The sequence below is a fragment of the Hippopotamus amphibius genome, chromosome X, assembly GCF_030028045.1.
Source record: "Hippopotamus amphibius kiboko isolate mHipAmp2 chromosome X, mHipAmp2.hap2, whole genome shotgun sequence".
NCBI lineage: Eukaryota > Metazoa > Chordata > Mammalia > Artiodactyla > Hippopotamidae > Hippopotamus > Hippopotamus amphibius.
Genome location: NC_080203.1, coordinates 100,496,319 through 100,523,312, shown reverse-complemented (window position 1 = coordinate 100,523,312; position 26,994 = coordinate 100,496,319). Strand labels below are relative to the sequence as shown.

The window sequence follows — 26,994 nt, the reverse complement described above, 5'->3', positions numbered from 1 at the left end:
AGCCACATGTAAAGAGTGGCAGTTATACTGGACAGCACAGGTCTATGACATCTATTGGAGTTTCCCCCAAATTTTAAGGAACTGATCAACTTCTGGAGTTCAACATTATAAAATCAATTAATACAAAAATAAAGTGATTCCTCCTTCACCAGGGGAGGAAGTGATGAATTTGGGAGGAGGGGAGGGAGGCTAAAGTATGTCACACCAACAATCTGAAAACAAGATTTGTGTGTGTGTGTGTGTGTGTGTGTGTATGGGAGCAGGGGTGGTGGTTGAAGGAGGTTAATGATTCATCCTCTCAATTTCCCCTTTGCTCAAAGAACGAAATACCCTGCCTCTTACTTATTGTGTATGTTTCAATATTTCAAATATTTCAATACAATAAACCAAAACCAATTGTACATATTATAAACCCCAAACCGGATCCTTTCCCTAGAGCATGACCTATTGCTACAGTGGCTGAGAGCGAGGGAAGTGAAGACCTCAACTGAATAATGGCCTTCCGGCAAAGGGCAGAATGTGCAGTGACCCTGTGCAAATCACTGCAAACTTCTCTCCAACTACTGGAAAATTAAGGTACAAAAAGAAAAATCCAAAGGTTTAACCAGTCTAAGGTCAAATAAAAGAAAAAAAGAAAAATCCTTCCCAAAAATCTCAACAATTTCTTAAATAAAAGAAGTTATATCTTTTTCTTTTTTAAAAAACACATTTTCATTATTGATAGGGAGAAAAACTTGCTCAATCCCAACAGGATCAAAACACTCTTTCCTTTAAATTTTAAATCCACAAGACATAATAATGATAGTCACCTGCTTGCAAAGGAATGGGGATTATTATCAAAGTTATACTGAACTGCTACTTTGAAAATGCTGATAGCTTTAAACTATTTTGAGCTGAAAGAAGAGACAAGTCAAAGGATGAAAGCAGAAAATTGTAAGAAGTGGAAGAAGCATTACAACAAAAGAAGCACACCCTTCTCTACTGCCCAGTGCATTCCTTATAAACTATACTTAGGTGAGAACCTGCTATGTACACAACATGGGGCAACAAATAGCTGAAAATATAATTTCTCCCATGATTCCTGTGCCTAGTAAAATTTTGACACTGTGATACCTAAAAAATGTTTCAGAGAACAACTTTCCCTCATTTAAAAAACTAATTCTGTTATCATGCTATTCTAAACAGAAAGATATAGAGGACTTCCTTAATATTAGAAATAAGCAAAATTTAACTTAATTTCCTTAATGTTAGAAACAAGCAGAATGGAAGAGAAGTTCTCTTTGCTGAGCTTTATGTTTTATAACCAAAAATTTAGCACTGCCAGGAGTTCCGTGTTAAGCATAGGCTACTCCAGTATTGAAGGGACCTTGTTTATCTGCCAGAATCATTCTGGTCTCCTCGAAAATGTTCAGTTTGAGAGCTTCATTGTGCACTTGGTGAAAAGGTTCACTTGCACCCGCCTGACACTTATATAAGAAGCCCAAAAAGCAGTGATGCCATTTGTATCAGCTTTTATTCTTCACAAAACATTGAGAAGATACAGAAGTTTGAATGATATTATTCTATTCATGACTGAACCATGAAATATGAGAAACCAACATGCATTTCAACTTGGTGATGTACAGAGTGGCAGGTATCAATGGTGGGGCATGAATTCACAGCCATGGAAAATTCTATCATCCTAACCTAGGGCTGTGTGGCAACGTGTGCTATATAAATACAAGCAACTGGGTCAGTCCCGATAGTAAATCACTAACAAAAATAAAGTCCAGGCAGCAGAGACATGGACAAAACTGAAGAACCAGTGAGAAAGGAAGAAAGCGACAGGCAGACATTAAGAGGGCCACGGCAACCAGAGCTCTACTGCTAGGACTGGAGGGCGAGGTGGGTAAGGAGGGAGCAGAGGGGAGAAGGGGAATCTCTCAAAAGAACATTTACAACATATATGCAATAACATATCATCTACTGGTCATGTACCTTGTCGTGGTGGGTTCATCTCTGCAAACCTCTTCAGAATGTTGCTGACCATCATGGGAGCAGCAACAGAAGAGTTCTGCTGTCTGGGAATGTCTGCCTGCTGGGTGGTACCTGAAGCCATGTCATAAATGATTGGAACTATAATACTAACAGGTTCTTGTGGAGGGACTGATGTTTTCTGAGTTAGCTGAAGCTGTAGACACACAACACACAGAAAAGAGAATAAAAACATAGTAAGAAAACAAAATATTTACCTAAATCTATCAAAGGTACTATCATTTACTCTACTGTCACATTAAGATACAAGTAAAAGAAAATGAAATATAACAAGAAAAGTGACAACTAAATATTACGATTAAGATGCAACTGTGTCACACAATTACCTAGTTCAATATATTCCTTACTAAAGGAACCAAGATTATACAAGGTCTAAACTGACAATCAAGGGATCTGGGCCTACATTTCGCAGCAACAGGTAATTTCTGCAGTTACCCAAAAGATGCTCTATTATCCTCAAATGGCTTTTCCCTCAGAAGCTCTGCGCACCTGCAACCACACACACACACACCAGGTGGTACTTACAAAAAATAGCATTTTGGATTTCAGCACCACAGCAGGTGTCCCAGGAGGTGCAATTGGTGGTGCGCTGGGAGGGATCGTCAGGCAAAACTGAACATTCCATTTTAGCTGTGTTGCCTGGTCAGGAAACTTTTGAAAAAAAAAAAAATTACGATAAAGTCATATGGACATTTAAAATTATATTCTACTGTAAGAGCCTGAAAGGTTAGATGGAATTTTATTTTATACTCAATTATCAATAGATTGTAAAGTTGATAACTTGCATTTTCTCAAAGGAAATATATACATGTGAAGTTACCAACTGAAGAGTCAGCTCTGATTTATATGATATGTTCGCCTTCCTTCCCTGCCACTTCATTAATTCCCAAGGCCTGCGGGTTCTGTGTCCTCGGTGTATCTGACATCTGTTCCCTCCTCTCTGTTTTCACTGAGCCACTGGGCTCAGGGCTCCGTTACTTCTCCCGTGGCCCCCCAAATGGCCCCTTCCAGTGGCTGCTTCTACAGTCCATCCCTACACCACTGCCAGACAAATGTCCTAGAGCATGGTTCTAATGTAGCTCACAAATGCTCAGTGACATGCAGTGATCCATGCTGCTCCCCCGCTCCCCCACTCCCCAGACCTAAGGACCGTAACACTGGCATTCAAGGCGCTTCTTAACTGGTGCCAATCTAGACTTCCCAGTCTCATTTCCAACTCTTCCCTAAAACAAACTAGTCAAACTGCTTTAATAATTCTTAATTATATCTACTGGAGCTTTTTTAGTGACATAGATATTTACTCCTTTAAAAACTCAAATTTTTTAAAGGATTTTTTAAAGTATAAATAATGTTTCCTATAGTCTATCAGAGCAGAAGCCAAATGCGGAGACTATTAGCAAAAGAACATTTCTGTCCCAATATTAATAATAAAACACCAACTGAAAAAAGGAGTGAGGTATTTGGAATTACCCAAAGCAATGCTAGAAACATTAAAATGAAAGGACTACTGTAAGATTGGAAAAATAAAATTAGCTGCCACCTGGATTCCGGCTATATAATTGTATACTTTCATAGGAAAGAAGAGGCATTAAAAATCTCCCCAGAGGATAGATTTTTCAATAAATGGTATTAAGGCAGTTGGGGCATCTGAAAAAACTGGACCCCACACCTCACCAATTTGACACACAGATATATTTAAATGGATCAAATATGTAAGTAAATAGTTTACAAAATGAATCCATAACAGTATTAGGAGAAATCACGGGAGGATTATTTCATGATCTGGGAGTAGGAAGAGTATATTAAATGTATTTGTTTTTATAAGAGGGAAGCTGCTGATAACTTGGGTTGCCTGTGGGGAGGGGGACCAGATGGCTGGATAGGGATGGATTAGAAATTTCCCACTGTATCACCTCATTCTAAATTCAAAAGATACAAGAGGATTGTGTTACCTACCCAAAGACAAATAAAATTTAAGTTAAAAATTAAGAAGAATGCAAGAGAAAAATGGAGGTACATAACATAAATGGGTGAAAACCAACATACACTGTTCCCACCAACTCCAACCTCCTCAGACCGATCTGGCTAGAAGTTTGTGTGTCTCTGTAACTTACCAACTCTAGCTTCATGATATGCACACAGTCCCTGAGGATGTGTGTAGGAGCTCCTAACAGCTTGGTGAAAGCTATTAATGTATTGGCTTTAAATGGCGGTCCTGCAACCTACAAGGATAAAAAAAGCAAGTTAAGTTACTCTTCATTCTACCTTGACTCCTCTGTTTCATTGACTGTATTAAAATTATGCATTAAGAAACACATACTCTTGTTTCGAAGAATTTCTCTAAAACTTGAAGTTCATCAGGTTTCCACTGTCCTGCATTTTCAGGTGTCACTTTTAGCTGAAGTGTTTGGTTGGTTTTGGGACTAAGAGCTACTCTGCATTTCAGCGCATCAGTCTTAAACATGATCACTCCCGGTTCATTGGAATTTATCAGCTGTAGCTGCAAAACAAGAAGCGTGCATCAAATTAACATGTGAGATAATATGTAAGTCAAAGAGAAAACGAAAATGTTAACCAGAGAATTGTTTCAAAAGTAAAACAACTAAGTTGATACCTGCTCCAAAACAAAGGTATCTAGGCACTGAGCACCAGCAACTGCTAACCACACGGCAAAGAGAGAGGCAATCAGACATCATGTGTCTCTCTCTCTCTTTTTTTTTTTTTTGGAGAGTCATTTAAGTAAGTTTCTTTGGAATACATGTCTCTTGATGGAAGAACATAACACCACTTATCAAATACTCTTATGAAATAACCACCAACTTGAGCCTGAATTCAGTAGTCAGATCCACAGGGTTGATCGATATTACAGAAATATGGGGGTCAAAAGAACATGTTAGATGATTTCAAAGGGATGCGATCAGCAAGATCCAGAACGTGAGAAACTGCAGGACAAATGATATGGCTTCTTCGACAAACACATTATTTAATGAGAAATGGAACCTATAGTTTAAAAAGGACTTAAAAACATGTATGGATTCTGATTCAGATGGTAAAACCTGTGACAACTTGTGAAATCTGGACACCAATTACATATTTGATGATAAAGAAACAGTAATTATGGATGAAATGATGTCAGGAATTTGCTCTCAAACAATCTGGGAGGAGAAGTTACAGATGAAACAATCTTAGTGTGAGTTCACTGTTGAAGGTGGGTGATGAGAACAGACAGGTTTATTATATGATTTTCTCTACTTTTGTATATTCTTAAAATTGTCCACAATAAGAAATTTTTTAAAAAACGGTCCATTAGAAAAAAAGAATAAAGAGTTCAATTACAAAATGTTAGATCTGGATTGGGACCTTATGCTACCCCAGGGGTTGGTAAATATTTTAGGTCCTATGGTCTCTGCTGCAACCACCCAATGAGGCCATCAGAGGTGGCCATAGACAATATGCAACTGAATGGGTGTGTCTGTGTTCCAATAAAACTTTACAAAAACAGGTGGAGGGCAGGCCTTGGCCCCCAGGCCCATAGTTTACTGACCTCTGCTCCAGCCTAATATGTTGATTACACAGATGAGCCAAATCAGGTTCAAAGGGCTGAAAGCTTACATGGCTTTTAAGTGGCAGAGGTGAGGCTAGATTACAGGTCTGATGGTTACGATTTTGAATGCTAATGTATTCAACTTACGTTAAAACTTTTATTTCTTTCAAATTCGAATATAAAGGCTGCAAAATAGCTTGGTGCCATCTGTGGATATTTTAAACATTTACCATTCTGACTACCTCATTAACATAAATATCAATAATAATAATTATAAATAATATGTAACTGAATACCAAGACATTATGTAAAGGTTTTATATGACATTATGTCAAATTCCCACAACTGATGTGAGTTAGGTAGATACTATTACCTACTATTATCAAGAGGGTGAAGAAATGTGCCCAAGCTCGTACCAGCCAGTGGCATGGCCTGGCTACAAACTGGGGTAGCCTGATTGCAGAACTGGTGCTCTCAACTCTGAGCTATCTCCTAAGGGTATCACCACAGGATAAAAATCTTTTTCTATAAGAGTTTTAAGTCAATTCAATTGCTCATATGTTTTTTAAAAAATTTATTTATTTATTTATTTATTTATTTATTTATTTATTTATTTATTTATTTATATTGGCTGCGTTTGGTCTTCATTGTTGCACGTGGGCTTTCTCTAGTTGTGGCCAGCGGGGGCCACTCTTTGTTGCAGTGCGCAGGCTTCTCGTTGTGGTGGCTTCTCTTGTTGCGGGGCATGGGCTCTAGGCGTGTGGGCTTCAGTAGCTGTGGCACTTGGGCTCAAGAAGTTGTGGCTCGCGGGCTCTAGAGCACAGGCTTGGTAGTTGTGGCTCACGGGCTTAGTTGCTCCGTGGCATGTGGGATCCTCCTGGACCGGGGCTTGAACCCATGTCCCCTGCACTGGCAGGCAGATTCTTAACCACTGCACCAGCAGGGAAGTCCCCATGTTTTTAATTATTTACTTATTTTCAGCTTTCATCCTTGTGATCATAAATAATTTTATGGTCACAGATTCAGAGTCAGCCTGCCTGCAGAAGCATTCCAGACGGTAAGTAGTTACTCATATGCTATCCTCTGCCAAGCCAGATCCTGGGTGCACTCGTTCTACGGAATTGTGATGACCTGTCTCCACGTCCATGTTAGCCACAGTACGGCAAATTATAAATGAAGGAATTTGTTAATGTAAGAGTGGAAAAGAAAATAGTGGATACATTTTTAATGCCCGGGTGAATGGAAAAACGTAATTCTAACAAGCTGGTTAAAGGTGAGGGAATAGCACTTCAGTTCAGATCCTATTCTAGAAGGCAACTTAGCACTTGCTTTGACAATCACCACTTAGGAATTCCACCAAGTACCACATACCGTTTCTTGTTGAATAATTCTTTGAAGATGTCGTCTCATGATGACTGATCCAAGGAATCTCTCAAGTGGAGAACAAAGGTAACTACCTGCCAGGCCAGGCACGAGGCCTGGCGTTGGAGAGGGCAGCAGTAAAATATTCAAGGCACTGTGAGTGAGGATGGTAGGGATGGAGGCCGCCCAGGAGCGCTGAGGTAGTTTACGAGGTGGAGGCATGTTTGTTGGCATTGTTTGGGAACCTTTTGGGAAGGAAAAGGTCATTTTTTTTTTTTACAAGTACATACTATCTCACTGTTCCCCGTTTTGCCTTTTATCACACATCTTTGCTTTTCTATAGCAATCTGTACTGTTCCCGTTACTCCTTGTGGTGTAACATCACATATTAGCTTCCTTACAGTTCTCCTCCTCCCTGTAGCCAGGTCCCCTGCAGTGTGACTTTGTGGCAGCTCCTTCAAGGAATGGATTCTACTTCGTTACCTGGAATCTGGGCTGGCCTTGTGACTTGCTGTGGCCTACAGAATGCAGTCAAAGGGACACCGTGCCAGCTGCAGACCTAAGCTTTTACTCACTCTCTTGGAACCCTGTTCAGCCCCAGCGAGCAAGCCCATGATCAAGTATGCGACCACAAGAAGCAGAAAGAAGCTAGGCCCCAGCCAGCCCAGGAGCGGACCACAGATGCATGAGTGAGCCCAGCAGAGCCTGCAAGAATCACCCAGCTGGGCTCTTCACTAAAGCAAGGTAACATATGATTGTTGTTTTAAGCCACTAAAAGTCACACAGCAAAAGCTAATGAACATATTTGTACAGTTCTTCTCTTCTGTGTTAATTTGCATAACCTTGTCAGTTACCTTTAGGCATCTTTTAAGGTCTAGTAGTGCAGCTAAGTTAGTAGTTGTAACAGTGGTACAGGACTCACCTCAGAAGACTTCTGGAGGAAACATTCCCCTTTCTCACATTTTGCCCAACTTTTGCAAATTAACTATTATTACAACCAATTTACTAAATGGATAAAAGTTTTTTTTATTATTAAGTATCCTTATTAAGTCATGACTTTCAAATGTGAGGATGAGGAGAGAATGATCAAAATAGGTCATTTGTTGGTTATCCTAAAAGCTAACAAAAAGATGTCGATAACACTCACTTGTTCCAGCTCGAGGGGAATGAGAAGCATCCGGAACTGGAGAATGTAGTGATGGGTTGGCTGGTGACATCCCAGGCATGCGTGTTGCTGGTGAGGGGCCAGACACCTGAGGAGACCCTGGCCAGTTCCCTGCTCGTCCACTTGGTGACACCATGGTGTATGGAGAACTAGGGTCCAGGGTTCCTGTAAACAAGTAAACAAATGGTTTTCAAAACCTAATTTTAATAGCTGAAAAGTATTTGACAACATTCAAATGCATAAACCCTATGTAGTGATATTTTTTCTTTCAGTAAGATATTTCACTGAAGCCTGATGCACATGGCACATTTGAATCTCTGTTTGGTGTAGTTTTTGTACTTTTTAACATGATGCAGAAATTAGGAAGATAAAAAAATACTGAGAAAGAATAAAATTTACTTTCGAGATGTGTAATATGTAACAATCTACACTATGTAACAAACACTATGTTTGAAAATATGCAAAAAAATCTCAAAGCTCCTTTAAGGGCAGAAATCTTATATTTTTAAATTAACCCTGACAAATTATGTGTTCATTATACTCAGAGAAGGCTGAAGAGAGGGAATTTTCCATTTTCTTTATTTCGTAAAAGGTACAATGACTAAGAAATGCACCAAGAATCAAAGTTTGAAAGCAGGGACTTCCTGAACAATCTGAAATTTAAATTTCATCCTGCAGATACTTTTTTTTTGATGTTTATAATCATTTAATGAATGTTCCAAACATACCCTTCACGGCACTACAGGTGAATTTCATGATGAGAGAAGCCAATGTAACAGCCACCCAAATAACCACATGATTACTAGCAGTTTCCAGAAACCCGACACCAACCAGAAAGATGCCGTAGGGAAGAGCATGACCACTTAGCCAAAGAAGTTCTTTGGGATTCTTACTCTCCTCTTCCTCATCCCCCTAAGGACCCTCTCCAGGGTATGGATGCTCAGGATGGGAGAATCCTGCACATACTTTTAACATATTTACACCCCTTTATAACCAAATGACAAAATGAGAAAATACTTCTACCATGTATCAGAGAGTAAATGTTCCTTACTCAGAAATCTTACAAATCGGCAAGAAAAAACACAAGAATATAAGCAAAGGATATAAACTGGCAGGTGTAAAATAAGAAACACAAAAGACTAATGAACATAAAAAAAAGTTCAACGTCACTAATAATCAAAACAACCACACATCGAACAGTAAGATGCCATTTTTTACCTATCACAATGACCAAGATTTTAAAAAGTCACAATACCCTGTTTTGGCAATGATGCAGGAAAACAGACATTCTTGTACGATACTAGAGGAAATTGGTACAGCCTTTCAGGTAAGCAATTTGCAATATGTTTCAAAAGCGTTAGAATTTCTCAAACACTTTGAGACAGCAATTCCACTTCTAGGAACTTACCTAAGAAAATAATCCTGTGAGCAGAGAAGACACCATTTTCAGTTGTGAAAAAAGAAACATTCTCAACGTATCATAATAGGAGAGCAGTTAAATCATGGTATGCACGGACAAAGGGATACTATGAAGCCATTTAGTATGATGATGTAGTTTTTTACTGACAAAAATGTTCCTGCATATATTAATAGTAAAGAGTAAAATCACAGATGCTACACAGCTATAAAACCTGAGGAAGCTCTTTATGTTCCGATTTGGCATGGGATTCATGACATAGTTAAGTGACGAAAGTAAGGCACCGGACATGGTGTAAAGTATGCTGCCATGTGTGTAAAAGAGAGGGGGAAAGAACACTCTGCATAAAACATCTCTCCAAGAATGCACGAGAAATTAATAGCATTAAATGCCTCTGGGAGGAGGAACTAGCTGGTTGGGGGACTCGAAAGGAAACACCTCACTGGCTACCTCTTCTAATTCTTTATCTATTGGAACAAATTCAAAATAGAATTTTTGAGTTACAAAATTCAAGTCTCAAAACAATACATATGGTAGGGTCCCAATTTTTTTGCGGGGGGTGGTGTTTGAGGCGGGAGACAAGAAGATGGGTAGAGAGCAAGATAAAGCAACAGAGATTTGGGCAGGTAGGCAGGCAAGCAGTGGGTACGTGACAGGCCGAGTGAGGGGGGGAGAGAGAGTCCAAAGCAGACAGACTAACCGGTAGATCTCTTCGTGGTGTGATTAGGAAAAATGTTTTTTGTTTTGGTTTGGTTTGGTTTTTTTTTGCCGCACCACGTAGCATGTGGGATCTTAGTTCCAAATCCGGGCCCCCTGCAGTGGAACCACAGAGTCCTAACCACTGGACCACCAGGAATTCGCAGGAAAAACGTATTTTCTTTTGCTATTTCCCCAATACACAAGTGCTAATTTTGCAAAAAGAAAATTTATTTAACAAAAACTTATTTAACAAAAACTACTTTCACAGCAAACTCTTATGCTCTAGCGATTTCCATGTATGGACTCACCATGTGGACTAGCAAAACTGGCCCCTGGTCCTATTGAGATTCCATGCGAGGAAGGGGGAGGAGTTGGAACAAATGATGCTGGTGATGGGGCTCTCAAAGCCCCACTGGGGGAGCTGGCGGCATGCAGATTCCCTAATAAAGGAAAATAATTATAGATAATCTTGCAGGACACATATTATGTCCTGTCCAAGGACCCCAAGTTAAGACTCTCTACAGACTAAAGAAACAAGTAGCAAAGCTCCCATAAGTAGCACAAAGAAAAACGGGAATAATTTCATTATTGAAAAAGAGAGAGGCTGATTCCATGGGGCCCAAATTCTAGCTCTTATATTGGCTGATGTTTAAAAATAAATATCCAGTGTACTTTTTTATTCACTCATTCACTCATTCAACAAGTAGGCATGAACATCAATTTCATGCCAAGCATCGTTGTAGGTACTGGGGATGCAGCAGTTAACAAGAGACAAAAATTCCTGCCCTCATGGAGTTCATATTCTAGTATAATGAGAAAAACAAATGTATGCCAGATTATGCTAAGTACTATGGAGAAAAACAGGGCAAGGTAAGGGGGCTATATCATGTAGTGGTGGAGGTAGGTGCTGTTCTTTATATAGAGCAACCAGAGACCTCTCTGAGAAGGGGCTTTGTGGGCTGAGCCATGAAGTGAAGGATAAGGCATAAGGATATCCAGGGAATAAGATACTGAAGGCAAACAGAAGAGCTAGTGCAAAGGCCCCAATGGTAGCAGCAGTTATAAATAACAGGGGGAGGCCAGTGTGGCTAGAACAGCGTGAGCAATGCGGGGGAGGGGGGAACGGAAGATGATTAGGTCAGAGAGGTGGAAGGAGGATCCCAGATCACACAGGGACTTGTAGGCCACTTAGGGGACTTAGGGTTTACCCTGAATGAGATGGGAGGCCGCTGCAGAGTTTGGAGCAGAGGAGTCATGACCTAACTTCTGTTCCAGAAGGATCACTCTAGCTGCTGTTGAAAAACAAACTATAGGGCAGGGAAACCAGTTAGAGGCAACTGCAGTTACCCAGGTGAGAGAGATGGTTAGTGACTTGGGAAAGGGTGAAGGCTGAGACGGTGAAAAGTGGTTAGATTCTGGATAAATTCTGAAGACAGAGCTGACAATATTTGGTAACTGACTGACTGTGGGTGTGAGAGGAAGAGGAATCCAACATGACTCCTACAGCTTTGGCCCAAGTAACAGGAAGGAAGAAGCTGCCACTTGCTGAGACGGGGTGTCTATGGGAGAAGCAGCACAGGGCAGGGCTGGGGGGTATTAGGAATTTAGTTTCAGCCGTGCTGAGTTTCAGATGTTGACTAAACATCTACACAGAAATGCTGAATAGATAGCTGGAAAATATAGGACTCGAGTTTGGGGGAGAGGCCCAGACGGAGATATAAAAAACTGGGAGACATGAGCTTAAAAATGGTATTTAGCCACAGGACTAGCTTTCATTTAGGATTATGAAGGGCAGGGACTATGGCTACCAAAACTATGAATGCAAAATTAAAATACTTACTATATTACCATGACTATCCTCAATACCAGCAGCTTTCAAATTCTCTACTACTATGTAAGAGAATTTCATATTAATTATTAATACAATTAATTCAATACAATGAGTTCAATATTAACATATTTACATTCAATAAATATGTTAATCAACTTGATTAAACCTTTAAGTATTATATTTACATATTTAGCTGTGTGATCTGGACAAGTGACTTAACTTCTCCATGCCTCAGTTTTCCTCTGTAAAATGGGAATAATAGGACCTATGCCACGGGTTTGCTGTGGGGATTAAACGAGTAAAGTGCTTAGAACAGGGGTTGGCACACAGGAAGCACTATATACCTGTCTGCTACTATAATTATTTCAAAATCATCATCTCTCCTTCCTTCTAGGCAAAACCAGTCTCAACTCACATCCTAGAAACCCCCTCCCCTCGGGTGCTGGGACCCTGCTTCCCGTTCTCCCCCCTGCTCCCCAGCTGCTCCTCCTCAGGCTCTCCTACTGTCTACTACTGGAGCTTCCCAGGGTCTGAGTCCCCCACCAGCTCAGCCTTCAGGGACCTTCAAGGACGTGACAATGACTTCCAAGTCTTCACCTGAGGTCCCACCATCTCTGATGAGCAGGAAAGGGCTCATCTATGCTAAAAAGCTGCTATGAGTCCTCCTTGCTAGATAGTAAGCTCGAGAAGCAGGGCTGCTATCAGGCTCACTGCTGAATCCCCAGCACCGTGCAGCGTTAGACACAGAGCAAGCGCTTAAGACATACCAATGAATTAATTGTTCAGTTAAAAGTCAAAATTTGGCATTCTCCAGCAATTTTTTACAGCGCACTTCAGGGGGTCACCAACAGAGCCATTTTGTTTAGACGAGCAGATTGTGGCCTGCCCAGTTCTGAGGGCAGGGCACCATTCACATATACCGGGGCTCTGCCAACTCCTTCTGTAAGGGGGCTTTTCTGTCATGGGGCGTCGAAGCAGGAAGGCAGCCACAGACACTACATAAATGGGCGTGGCTGTGTTCCCATGAAACTATTTACAAAACCACGAATTTTGAGCCACGAGTCTGGCTCTGGGTGACAACAACTCCACTTAATTCAAACCTTTTAAAAGTGCTCCTGAATCATGAACACAGATTGCACAACCCTGCCATAATGAACGAATGGCAAATATCCAGTTCTCTCTGATGTCTAAGGCTACATGTGTAGTATTTCTCACTCTGTGTGTGTGTGTGTGTGTGTGTGTGTGTGTGTATTTGGATCTGAAAGTTGAACACAACAAGAGAATAAGTAATATCTTACCTGGAGACTGTGTGTGCATCATAGAGGGAGACTGGTTAACTGTGCTGTGATAAGATGTAGGGGGCGAAGTTAGAGGATAAGCGCCGGATGATCCTGGCTGCTTTGGAAATGGCTGAAAAGAAGAAAATTCCATGTTGGTAAAATGGCCAACCATGCAGATTACACGAGTGTGGCTTTCCCCGATAAAGAGCTACAGTGTCAACAATTACACACGTCATTGGTTACCAAAAAGGAAAGGTGAGGTATGAAAAAGCCCCAAATTCACATTATTATGCAAGTTTTTAAAAAACTCCCTGACTTTCAAAATGTTTTAAAAATAGCAACAATATCACTCCTGATCCTGCAGTACCACTGCTTACAGCCCCCAAGATGTTTTTTGTTCATTTTATCTGCCATATAACTGATTTATCTATATTATTTATCTACCATTTCATTGATTCTAAGATAAATTTTCCCCACATTTTAACATCTCTGAAATCAGCGTGTGCCTTGCAATTCATGGCATGCTGCAGTTGAACTGGCAGTGTTTCGGGCAGTACATAAAAACAATGCAATGTAATTGTTCCTAGTCTATTTTTTGAACTTGAGGTATGAATCACATATAGCGAAGCACACAACTCTTAAATGTGTAGTCTGATGAGTTTTTATAAAGGTAACTGCCACATAGATCAAGATAATGAAAAAAATTACCAGAATCCCAGAGACCTCACTCCCCCGCCTTCCAAGTCTCTATCGCCTCCCCAAACTCTGCCTTCCCTCACTCAAGCTTGGTTTTGCCTGTTTTTGCATCTCATATAAGTACTGAATGTAGTCATTAGGCTCTGGCTTCTTCTGTTGAACATTATGTCAGTGAAATTCATCATTTTGTTGCGTGCAGCAATAGCTTTTCTCATTTCTGTCAAGTGTTCCATTGTATGAATATACCCCAGTTTACTCACTCATTCTACTGTTGCCGGCATTTGGGTTGTTAACAATTCTTTGCATAAATAATGTTGCTATGAACATTCTCGTGTTTTCTGGCTGCGTTTCTGTTGCGTATATACCTAAGGTAGAACTGTTAAGTTATAGGCATGCAAAACGTTCAGCTTTAGCACTCTGGAATAATGAATGCTAAACACCACGGGCAAGGTAGTTGTACCACCCTACATACCTTCCAGAGGTAAATGAGAGTTTCCGATGGTCCTCATACCAAATGTTGGCAAGGACTATCAATTTTTTTTCCTTAAAGCCATTTTTGTGTGTATGGGGTATCAATCATCTCACTGTGGTTTCAGTGTGTAATTCTCTGATGCCAGATGACATCGTTCATCTTCTCTGTGCTTACTGGCCATTTGGACATCATCTTCTGTGACCACATGGGTGATCATGTGACATTATTTCAAGTGCATGAGGCTGAGGTTAATGCTGTTTCTGGTACTATTTACTTCCCACCACGAGAAGCCTCCTCCTCTCTCCCTTTGTCACTATTTTTTCATATGAATTTCTTGGGCATCTTGGGTCCACCAAGGACGTCCTTGCCTTTCAACAAAGAAGTGTAGACACCTATAGAACCTCTTAAGCAACACAAATGTGACACCGTTTGGAATTTCAGCTAGACATCACCTGTTGCTGGGGTTGTGGCTGGAGTTGTGAGATTAAAGAATCCATCATATCTCCTCCAATGGGAGAAGGGGGATTATCGTCCTCATTTACAGACCTTCTTCGAGCATCCTGATTGCTGTCCACAAACATATTCAGGAATGTCTATGGATATAAACAGATCAAATTTAGATTATTTTACCTAACTTTAGTAAGCTATTCTTAATCATTTAGAATGTGCTAACAGAAACAAACATATTATGTCCATATCTGAAATACAAGTTTGACACATGGCCACTATTGTTAGGCCGATCTAAAAGAGACAGTGATCATTTTGAAAGAAGGGGGAAAACTGAGGAAAACAGTTAAACACAACAAGAAAAATAACAGCAAAAATGTTATTACACAACCAAAAAGTTGGAGAAAGAAGTACACCCTGGTCAAAATATTTTATTAATTTCTGAATCAGAAATGTGGAAAAGAATAAAAAGTTGTATGGCAGGCATGTAAGTAACTTTAATGACTTGGAAAACTTCCTATTTAGTGAGCGGTCTCACTTTTTAAGCCAGAAAATATGAAAGAGGAAAACTGAATAAAGAAACTAAGCCACCTTTCCCCTTTATATTTTATGTGATTTACTCTTGAACCATCAAGAGTGAGACAGTCTTGTTTTATAGGTTATATCATCAAAAATTAAGCAAGGCTACCAGAATTTGTGTCTCAAGCACCGATTCTCTTTAATACCCTCCACCTTCCCAATCTTCAAAAATATAGATTATAAGCTTATCAGAATTACTGCAAAACTTTTAAAGGTACATAGTCTGATTTCTAATTAAAGATAATAGATTATTCACAACACACACTTCATCTTCTCTCAACACCCCACTGAAACTCCTAAAAAATTTTTTTAAGCAGTAAGTCACAAAGATAAAAAGAATGGGATAAGAGAGAAACAGCAATCAAGTCTAGGAGGCTACAGAGCAGATGGTTGAGTGATAACTGAACTATCTGATGTGAGGAAGTTTTTTCTTAAGCAAGCAGTGGAGAAAGCCAAGAAGCAAGGCTATTTCTATCCAGATCTCCAAGATATGAAGGAACTGGCAGCATCAGATACCTCTGGAAATGGGAATGAAAGACTAAAAGCAAAAGGACTGGGTGAAAGTCTTAGAGACAGTGAAAACCTCCAGAGCCTCTGTCATTCCCACTGAGTTAGGCTGATCTCTACCACCTGGGCAGAGGGTCTCTGATTGGGGGAACTCTAGGATCAATTGAGAGCAGGGGTACCATATTAAAAATGGAGATTAAAGTTTACATACTGAATACTGAGAATACTAGTTTTCTTCTCTTATGTGACTTGCCAAAAATTGGGAGCCAGATACACAACAGCTTTGCAGAGTTTTGACACTCTTGGTATTCACACTGGCCCAACAAAAAGACCTAAAGCTACTGATATTGGGAGTCACCCAATGAAATGGCCCAAGAAGATCATCCTGCAACGAAGATCACAGTCAACAAGTCTCATCTTTAAATAAAAGCAGAGAGTTAAGAATCACTTATTTGAAGAAAATATGAAGAGATGGAAACAAAAAAAAGTGGATGAAATGGAGATTATGTAAGAAGAGGTAAGAGAAGATAATGCAGCCATATAGAACAGGATGTCATAATAAAATGAACTTTTAGAAACCAAAAGAGCTCTCAGAAATTTTTTAAAAGATGGCAAAAAAAAAAATTCTTGATGGAAACGAAAAATAGATTGGGGAAAAGAATGAGGAAATCTCCCAGAAACAAAGAGACAAAAAACAGAAGAGAAAAAAAAAATAAGAAAATTAAAGGATAAGTCTAGGATGCCCGACTTCAGAATAGTAGGGGTACCAAAAAGAGCTAACAGAGAACACAAAGGAAAAGACTCGAGGAACAGTGCAAGGAAGTTCCCCAGAACAAAAGGATGTAAGTTTCCAGACTGAAAGAATCCACTTAGTCACAGAAGGTTCAAGAACTGGAACAGGATTAAATGTCTCAACAGTCACTATAGAAGCTAGGGGACAACAGAGCAATGCCTTCGAAATTCTTATAGAAAATGACTGCAATCCAGAATTCTACACCTAGCCGCTCTCTCAATTAGATGAGGCTAAACTAAAGATGCTTTCCGACATACAAGGTCTCAAATTAACCTCCCCTGTATCTTCTCCCAGGGAGCTACATAGAAAGTATCCCACCAAAACAATGAAGTAAACCAAGAACAAGATGTGGGGTCCAAGCCACAGGGCACGCAACAAAGAGACAAGTGAAGGAATCTCCCACTTCACCATCCTTCTGCAGATTCCTAAATCAAAATTGGGCCAAAGGTCTGGAGCACTACCATTCCAGATTGGAGGTCAGAGGACTGTGAAAGAGATGCCTTCAGGATGAAACTGGTAAGGTATCTGATTTGTGAGCGTACTGAGGGGAAAGTTACATACATGGAAGAGACCTTAAGGTTGAGTTAGTAATAAGTACAGAGAGACCTAAGAAAAAAAAGTTAATAATTTCCAGGAAAATAAATGTTGAGCAAGAAAGGAAAAGTAATCACAGTAAGCTTGGTAGAATAGTTATATATTCATAATAATGTGAACACTAAAAAGTTATCTAATCTAAATTGCTACCTAACCATATTGCACGGTTGGGGGAAAGAAAGAAGGCAAATGTTTACTGGGAACAGCCTGGAAAGGGGAAGAGGCATATAAGAAAAAAATTTTTAAAAAGAATTAAATCCTCATCTTCCATTATGAGAATCAGATAATGCCCTCAACTAAGAAGTCAACAAAGAGCAATGAAAGCATGCTATTTAGAGGTAAGGATGTCAATACCAAGAGAATGAGCTATACCGTATGAGAATTGAAAACACAGTAGGAAAACGGCAAGAGTGGGACTAATTTTCAAAACAAGCATTTTGGAACTACTTGACTCTAAACTATAAGAACATACAACTGAGCTAGCATACCAAAATCTCCAGGGGTTTTCGCCCAGGGCCTACATTTAAAAAAAAAAGTATCACAGTTGAACTGATAATCAAAGCTTCTCAATATTCACTGATAAAGATTACTTTTAAAGTTCCTTGAAGCTCCAACTAGCAAATAGGACTCTCTTCAGTATCTTCCACCTTACTCATTACATGGTAAGGAAATAAAAGAAAGGACATCTTCTCACTTCATATCCATAGGCACAGCACTTTACCAGAAGTTCTAGCTCCTTCAGAACGAAGTTGCAGAGATGCTGAGTTAATATGGCTATTCATTAAACTTAAACAGGAATTTGTTGCTTTTCCCTGTTATTTCCCTCTTGAAGGAATTGTTTTAGAGATCGCATTTATGCTTACTAATGCTATGACACTAAAGTCCATTACCTTGAGTCCTGGTGCAGGATAGAAACCTTCAACTAACTTGCTATTATCAAAAAGACTATAGGCCCCATCCCGTATTGCCACAACGCCTCGACTCCGGCAGTATATATCAATGCAATACATGTTCCTGAAGGCCAGTCTGATGTGGGTGGATGACTGCGGCAGGATGGAGAAGCACTGGTAGGCAGTGTTGGTTCTCTGGGTCAAGCCCAACATCGGCACAGTGGGCAGTTTGTTGATGGCATTCAACGGAGCCTGAGTATCAAACAGTACCTACAAGGAACAAACGCAGTGAGAGCAGCCAGTTTCTGTACAAATGCTAAAACCGCAGAATTTTCAAGGTAAAATCGTCACAAATGAGACAATGTCCTTCAGGCACATTCCATAAAAACTTCCGTCATTAAAGACAAGTTAAGTCCACGTGACTTTTTGCGGAGTTTTACATGAGACACTAACACTGACTCATTTTTAAACAGAAAATGAACTTAATTACCTGTAATAACTGAACCACATTTGGTGTTTTGTTGAACATTTCTTGAAGCTGATGGAGAATGGTATTGTGACAGTTACTGCATCCTGAGTTTGGACCAACAGTTCCCAAAGAAATGTGAAATTTCTGATGTATGGAATTCCATTGGATACTAATCTAAATCAAAGAGATTACATGTTTCAAAAATCGAGAAAGGAACAGATTCAAGCAGAAGAAAAACTACTGTTTAAACAGTAAGGCAAAATGCCAAAGGTCTAAATGAGGTCTTTTGTGGAAGCAACTCACAAGACTAGACCCTGTAAACTCCAGATGTGCTGTCCCTATGGACCAGTATATTCGCTGAGCATATGTGTGTTAGACAGCCCACTTCTGCTAAATAAAACATACAGAAAAGATGCTGAAGAAAAAATTTCAGTTAAACTTTATTTGAAAATCATCATTGTTCTTATTTTTGCATTTTCTCTTGAACGGAAGAAGAGTCACCCTCTAGGTGAGCAGTGTGTTAAAGGGAAAGGAAGCCAGCCCCAATATAGATGCCACCTTCAGTTAATAGATTTTAAAACACTCAAGTAATTTCTGATATTACTTTAGGTGGAAGAGTCCAGAAAGAAACTAGCTGCCTGAATTTATATACTAAATTTCTAGGACTTTACATATGGGGTGGGGAAAAAAGTAAGGAATTATAGGTGATGGGGAATACCTTCAAGATTAATATAGGATCAAGATAATGTTAATAGTCATGTGACTAAAAGCATAGACATACCATATTGTTCAAGACCATTCATACACAGTCTTCATTACAGTAATCATGCTGCTAAGCAGATCTGAAATCAGTGAAGGAAAAAAACCCAGAAATACAAAAAGTACACTATCTTGTTCAAAACTCTTCAAGAATACACACTCCAAAGAGAGTATAGTTTTTGTTTTCAATTTTTGTTTTTAATTAATTAATTTATTTATTTACTGGCTGCACGGGGTCTTCATTGCTGCACACGGGCTTTCTCTAGTTGCCGAGAGCGGGGGCTACTCTTCGTTGTGGTGCACGGGCTCCTCATTGTAGTGGCTTCTCTTGTTGTGGAGCACGGGCCCTAGGCGTGTGGGCTTCAATAGTTGCAGCACTTGGGCTCAATAGTTGTGGCTCAGGGGCTCTAGAGCACAGGCTCAATAGTTGTGGCACACGGCTTAGTTGCTCTGTGGCATGTGGAATCGTCCCAGAGCAGGGCTCAAACCCGTGTCCCCTGTATTGGTAGGTGGATTCTTAACCACTGCGCCACCTAGGAAGTCCTTCGTTTTCAATTTTAAAGAGCTAAGCATTATCGTATACTATATTTTTTTATCAATGAAGCATTTAAAAATTACCATTTTTCCCTAATTTTTACTTGAACCTTCAATTATTTCAAGAAAGTTTTCATAATTTTTGAATCCTTGATTTTTTAAAGATATATGAGAGGAACTTTAGTTTTAATTAATTCACAGACTTACTGAACTTCCCTTGGTGGTTCCATAACACAAGATAAGTTTTCGGTAATTATAAACACGAACTTCTGAGAAAATGTTTAGATGAGTGGGTATGTCTAAACAGGAAACAAAAAAGGAGTTTAAGATTCTACATGCAAAATTTAAAAATATATATTTGAAAAAGAGGGCATCTTGGTAATATTATATGCCTAGATAGAAAGGTCTCTCTCTATATAACTTAGTTTAAAAAAAAAAAAAAAAAAAAAAGACCTACAACCAAGATTACTCTAACCAGCAAGGATCTCATTCAGATTTGACAGAGAAATCAAAAGCTTTACAGAGAAGCAACAGCTAAGAGAATTCAGCACCACCAAACAACCCCTACAACAAATGCTAAAGGAACTTCTCTAAGTGGGAAACACAAGAGAAGAAAAGGACCTACAAAAAAAAAAACCCAAAACAATTAAGAAAATGGTAATAGGAACATACACATCGATAATTACCTTGAATGTAAATGGATTAAACGCTCCAACCAAAAGACAGGCTGGCCAAATGGATACGAAAACAAGAGCCGTATATACACTGTCTACAAGAGACCCACTTCAGACCTAGGGACACATACAGACTGAGAATGAGGGGATGGAAAAAGATATTCCATGCAAATGGAAGTCAAAAGAAAGCTGGAGTAGCAATACTCATATCAGAAAAAACAGACTTTAAAATAAAGACTATCACAAAAGACAAGGAAGGACACCACATAAAGATCAAGGGATCAATCCAAGAAGAAGAGATAACAATTGTAAATATATACGCACCCAATATAGGGGCACCTCAATACATACGGCAAATGCTAACAACTATAAAAGAGGAAATCAACAGTAACACAATAATAGTGGGGGACTTTAACATCTCACTTACACCAATAGACAGATCATCCACACAGAAAATTAATAAGGAAACACAAGCTTTAAATGACCAGATAGATTAATTGATATTTATAGGACATTCCACCCAAAAACAGCTGATTACACGTTCTTCTCAAGTGCACACGGAACGTTCTCCACGATAGATCATATCTTGGGTCACAAATCAAGCCTCGGTAAATTTAAGAAAACTGAAATCGTATCAAGCATTTTTTTCCAACCACAAGGCTATGAAATTAGAAATCAATTACAGGAAAAAAACTGTAAAAAACACAAACATATGGAGGCTAAACAATACACTACTAAATAACCAAGAGATCACTGAAGAAATCAAAGAGGAAATCAAAAAATACCTAGAAACAAATGACAATGAAAACATGACGATCCAAAACTTACAGAATGCAGCAAAAGCAGTTCTAAGGGGGAAGTTTATAGCAATACAATTCTACCTCAAGAAACAAGAAAAATCCCAAATAAACAATCTAACCTTACACCTAAAGAAACTAGAGAAAGAACAAACAAAACCCAAAGTTAGTAGAAGGAAAGAAATCATAAAGATCAGAGCAGAAATAAATGAAACAGAAACAAAGAAAACAATGGCAAAGTTCAACAAAACTAAAAGCTGGTTCTTTGAGAAGATAAATAAAATCGATAAACCTTTAGCCAGACTCATCAAGAAAAAGAGGGAGAGGACTCAAATTAATAAAATTAGAAATGAAACAGAAGTTACAGTGGATATCGCAGAAATAAAAAGCATCATAAGAGACTACTACAAGCAACTATATGCCAATAAAATGGACAACCTGGAAGAAATGGGCAAATTCTTAGAAAGGTATAACCTTTCAAGACTGAATCAGGAAGAAATAGAAAATATGAACAGACCAATCACAAGTAATGAAATTGAAACTGTGATTAAAAATCTTTCAATAAACAAAAGTCCAGGACCAGATGGCTTCACAGGTGAATTCTATCAAACATTTGAAGAGTTAACACCCACCCTTCTCAAACTCTTCCAAAAAAATTGCAGAGGAAGCAACACTCTCAAACTCATTCTACGAGGCCACCATCACCCTGATACCAAAACCAGACAAAGATACTACAAAAGAAGAAAACTACAGACCAATGTCACTGATGAATTTAGATGCAAAAATCCTCAACAAAATACTAGCCAACAGAATCCAACAACACATTAAAAGGATCATACACCATGATCAAGTGGGGTTTATCCCAGGGATGCAAGGATTCTTTAATATATGCAAAATCAATGTGATACACCATATTAACAAATTGAAATATAAAAACCATATGAAAACATAGAGAACATTCTTTGACATAAATCATAACAAGATCTTTTTTGACCTACCTCCTAGAGTAATGCAAATAAAAACAAAAATAGACAAGTCGGACCTAATGAAACTTAAAAGTTTTTGCACAGCAAAGGAAACTATAAACAAGACAAAAAGATGACCCACAGAATGTGAGAAAATATTTGCAGACGAATCAACAAAGGATTAATCTCCAAAATATATAAACAGTTCATGCAACTCAATATCAAAAAAGCAAATAACCCAATCCACACGTGGGCGGAAGACCTAAATAGACATTTCTCCAAAGAAGACATACAGATGGCCAACAAACACATGAAAAGATGCTCAACATCACTGATCATTGGAGAAATGCAAGTCAAAGCCACAATGAGGTATCACCTCACACTGGTCAGAATGGCCATCATCAAAAAAATCTAGAAACAATAAATGCTGGAGAGGGTGTGGAGAAAAGGGAACTCTCCTGCACTATTGGTGGGAATGTAAGCTGGTACAGCCCACTATGGAAAACAGTTTGGAGGTTCCTCAAAAAACTACAAATAGAATTACCATATGACCCAGCAATCCCACTGCTGGGCATATACCCAGAGAAAACCATAATTCAAAAAGACACATGCACCCCAATGTTCATTGCAGCACTATTTACAATAGCCAGGTCATGGGAACAACCTAAATGTCCATCAGCAAATGAATGGATAAAGAAGACGTGGTACATATATACAATGAAATATCACTCAGCCATAAAAAGGAATGAAATTGGGTCATTTGTAGAGACATGGATGGACCCAGAGACTGTCATACAGAGTGAAGTAAGTCAGAAAAACAAGTATCGTATAGTAACACATATATGCAGAATATAGAAAAATGGTACAGATCAACCGGTGTGCATGGCAGAGAGACACAGATGTAGAGAACAAACATATAGACACCAAGGGGGGAAAGCGGGGGGTAGGGGGGTGGGGTCGGGGGTTGTGGAGGAATGAATTGGGAGATTGGGATTGCCATATACACATTACTAATAAGAGAAAAAATACCAAATTATATACTTTATGGAGTTTTTATATGTCAATTATATCTCAATAAAATCCTTAAAAAAAAAAAAGAAAGAAAGAAAGGAAAAAAAGATAGCAGCAGCATAAAAAGGTAGTAGGCTTCAATTTCCATTTCAACAAAAGGGGGCCAGGGCAGGCAGGGAGATGTATTGAAGCAGTATAGCACAGTGGTTTATGGGTTCCAATTCCAGCTCTTTCCTTTACTAGCTATGTGAACTTCAGCAAATGTCTTAAGTCTCTGTGACTTGTTTTCTTCATTTGTAAAATGAGGAATGATAAATTACCTACCTCATAGGGTGATTGCTTGTATTAACTCATTCAGTCCTCACAAAGTGTTTATTACATTGTATGGCATGTAGTAAACTCTCAATAAGCACCATTATTATAATCTGGTATACCTGTGTATAAAATTTTCTGAATATATATAAATCATAACAGTGGCTGTCTCTTGGGGAAGGAAACAGAAGTCAGAGGTAAAAGGGAAACTTATTTTTCATTAGATATACTCATGAATTTTTTTTTAAACAATGTGCATGTTTTACTTCCTCAGTTAAAGAAGGTAGTGGTGCAGTGGGGGATGCTTCCCCGCCCCCCACCCCAAAGGAAGATTATCACTTGTACCTGGTAGAGAACGTGCAAATTCCAACACACACTCATATAATCGTGCAATGCTATTCCAGTCATTAAGGAACATTTCAACCACTTTTCTACCACCAACAGGTTCAGATAACAGGTTTTCATATGTCAGATAAACATGCCGGGATGGTCCTACAGGATTAAAAGAGAAGATTAATAGTAATCAATAGTAAAAAAAAAATCCAGAAATATGCAAAGACAAAGTCTGTGAAGCATCTCACCTTGCTCCCGGGTAGAAGTGCCATTAAGTGGACAATTTGCAAACACTAACTCTGCCACCCAGGTGCGGTTATTTCTACCTTGTAATCGGAAAGTGCAATCGAGAAGAGAGCGGTCCAGAGCCTTTTGGGTTTCCTCATTTACACCCTTACAGGGAGGAATTCTGGTGAGGAAAGACAGCATATAAAGTGTACTTCACATCACAGAAAGACAAAAGCACAATCTACACAATGACAAGCAGGGTATCATATTAGAGCTTCGGTTCAAACTCCACTACTAGGCACCTTCTACAAGAGAAGGAAGCAATTCACAGCAATTCAAAGCAATTACTAGCATTTAACCCACTTCCATTCATATCAACATGGATTAGGACTCTCATCTTAACAGTAATGTTCGCCTTCAGCCTTAATCTTGTTATTAGAAAAGACCACAATTTCTCAAAATCAAAGATACTGGCTTCCTATGAAATCTACCTAGAACTGCCTCAAGGAAAAGCTAAGGAGAACAAAATATTTGTAAGACCACTCTTTGAAGGCAGGATGACACAGCGAAAAGAACAAGGGCTTTGGAGTCAGGGACTTGCATTCTAATTCTGACTTGGCCACATTCAACCTCTCTGAATTTCAGTTCGCAAGTATAAAATGGAGATAAATAATTACCTTATGGGTCACTGATTTTAAAACATGACAGAACATATATATCCAAGTCTTTTTCTTTCCCTATCCATCTGTTTATTTATTTATTTATGGCTGTGTTGGGTCTTTTGTTGCTGCACTCGGGCTTTCTCTAGTTGCAGTGAGTGGAAGCTACTCTTCGTTGCAGTGCACGGGCTTCTCACTGCAGTGGCTTCTCTTGTTGTGGAGCATCGGCTCTAGGCATACGGGCTTCAGTAGTTGTGGCTCAGAGGCTCAGTAGTTGTGGCTCACGGGTTCTAGAGTGCAGGCTTTAGTAGTTGTGGTGCACGGGCTTAGTTGCTCTGCAGCATGTGGGATCTTCCCGGACCAGGGATCGAATCCGTGTCCCTCGCATTGGCAGGCGGATTCTTAACCACTGCCCCACCAGGGAAGTCCCAAAACCAAGTCTTGATCACTGACTGCCATGACAAAATTTCAGGTTCATTATCTCCCCCCACCTTTTCCCCTCCTCCTCTGTAGAGGCAACTCATTGCGATGGAGCTATACGTGCATCAACTCATTTAACATACATATTGTCACTTGTATATACCACATATACCTGAGGAATGTATTAGCTTTGGTGTCTTAAAATACCCATCTCTTGCAGCTTTATGAACTATCTTATTTGCCATAAAACACTATGAGACAATATATTTCAGCTGTTTTTTCAGTAATGGATGAAATAATAATATTTAATGACACATTATCCTGTAACTCATAGGGAAGGTGGGTTAATTATCAGACATGGTATAATGATTATCAAAATCTAAGGCAAAAAACAAATGTAACTAGCAATATGGAATCTCGGGCCTCTTATTCAGATATAACACCTAGAACAGGGTTTCTCAATGTTGGCAATATTGACACCCTGGGCTGGAGAACTCTGTTGTGGGGGCTATCCTGGGCTGCCTTGGCCTCTACCTACCAGATGCCAGCAGCACCTCCCACACCCTCTTCTCGGTTAATGATAACCAAAAATATCTCCAAACATTGCTAAATGCTCCCTGTCAGGGAAAGCTGCCCTGAAGGTGAGAACCACTGACCTAGAATAAACAATTTAAGAGGACACAAAAGAGACAGAGATTGCATATGGTAAAAAATAAAATCTGTAGGGGGAAAGAAAACTATACAGGTTGCATAAAAACAGAATTAATGTAGTACTGAAATTTTCTCAGTTAATTAAAAATTCTACCACAGCTTGTTTTATTTATTTATTTATTTATTTTGGCACACGAGCTTAGTTGCTCCGTGGCATGTGGGATCTTCCTGGAGCTAGGATCGAACCCGTGACCTCTGCATTGGCAGGTGGATTCTTAACCACTGCGCCACCTAGGAAGCCCCACAGCTTGTTTTAAATGTACAGGTTTTAAAGTGTTTTCAAAAGTGAATCTTTCATACTACATACTTCTTATCACTCACTGCCAGGAAGATTCTGTCCAACGTTATTTGGGATAGTTATTATAGACATCGCATACACCACACACGTGCTTTCAACTTCAGGCATACTGAGGACTTTGGGCTGCCCTTACCCCTCGAAATGTACCCCTAACCCATGGGAGTTATAAAGCAGCCAATTCAGACAGATTTTTAAATCTTGATTTTGAAAATATAAATGCAGTACATTATCTTTCTTTCACATAAAATAGGTGTTTCATGAAATCCATCTGGTTAGGAAATGAACACACAGAAGCCAGCATGTTTTGAAGTCAGAACTAAGGTGAGTAAGACTCCTTCCAATTTACGTTGTCAGGGACAACACAACCCTGAAAAATAGATTCTATGTCACTTTCTTAATCTGTGATACTGATACAATTGGCTTTATTTCGAGGAACCTGTAAAATATTTACTTGCTTTTAAGGTTATACATGCAATAGAGAAAATAAAAATAACAATAACTTTAATCCTCCCTG

At 39.2% G+C, this 26,994-nt stretch overlaps 1 protein-coding gene across 4 annotated transcripts in view; it reads right to left on the bottom strand.

Moving 5' to 3' along the window:
- Window positions 1-26,994, bottom strand: part of MED14 (mediator complex subunit 14) — a 68,150-nt gene that overhangs the window by 2,890 nt on the left and 38,266 nt on the right. For 2 of the 4 annotated variants that reach the window (XM_057717837.1, XM_057717840.1), the window contains 15 exons: window positions 24,413-24,573; window positions 24,177-24,323; window positions 20,280-20,371; window positions 18,801-18,953; window positions 18,311-18,580; window positions 14,953-15,093; window positions 13,351-13,462; window positions 11,430-11,528; window positions 10,530-10,661; window positions 8,088-8,270; window positions 6,950-7,185; window positions 4,355-4,534; window positions 4,149-4,256; window positions 2,560-2,685; window positions 1,978-2,170 (listed from right to left, as the gene is read on the bottom strand). In XM_057717837.1, the coding sequence (XP_057573820.1) occupies window positions 1,978-2,170; window positions 2,560-2,685; window positions 4,149-4,256; window positions 4,355-4,534; window positions 6,950-7,185; window positions 8,088-8,270; window positions 10,530-10,661; window positions 11,430-11,528; window positions 13,351-13,462; window positions 14,953-15,093; window positions 18,311-18,580; window positions 18,801-18,953; window positions 20,280-20,371; window positions 24,177-24,323; window positions 24,413-24,573 (2,333 nt within the window). The remainder of the gene's footprint in view (window positions 1-1,977; window positions 2,171-2,559; window positions 2,686-4,148; window positions 4,257-4,354; window positions 4,535-6,949; window positions 7,186-8,087; window positions 8,271-10,529; window positions 10,662-11,429; window positions 11,529-13,350; window positions 13,463-14,952; window positions 15,094-18,310; window positions 18,581-18,800; window positions 18,954-20,279; window positions 20,372-24,176; window positions 24,324-24,412; window positions 24,574-26,994) is intronic. The other 2 variants (XM_057717838.1, XM_057717839.1) reach the window with 2 other exon arrangements.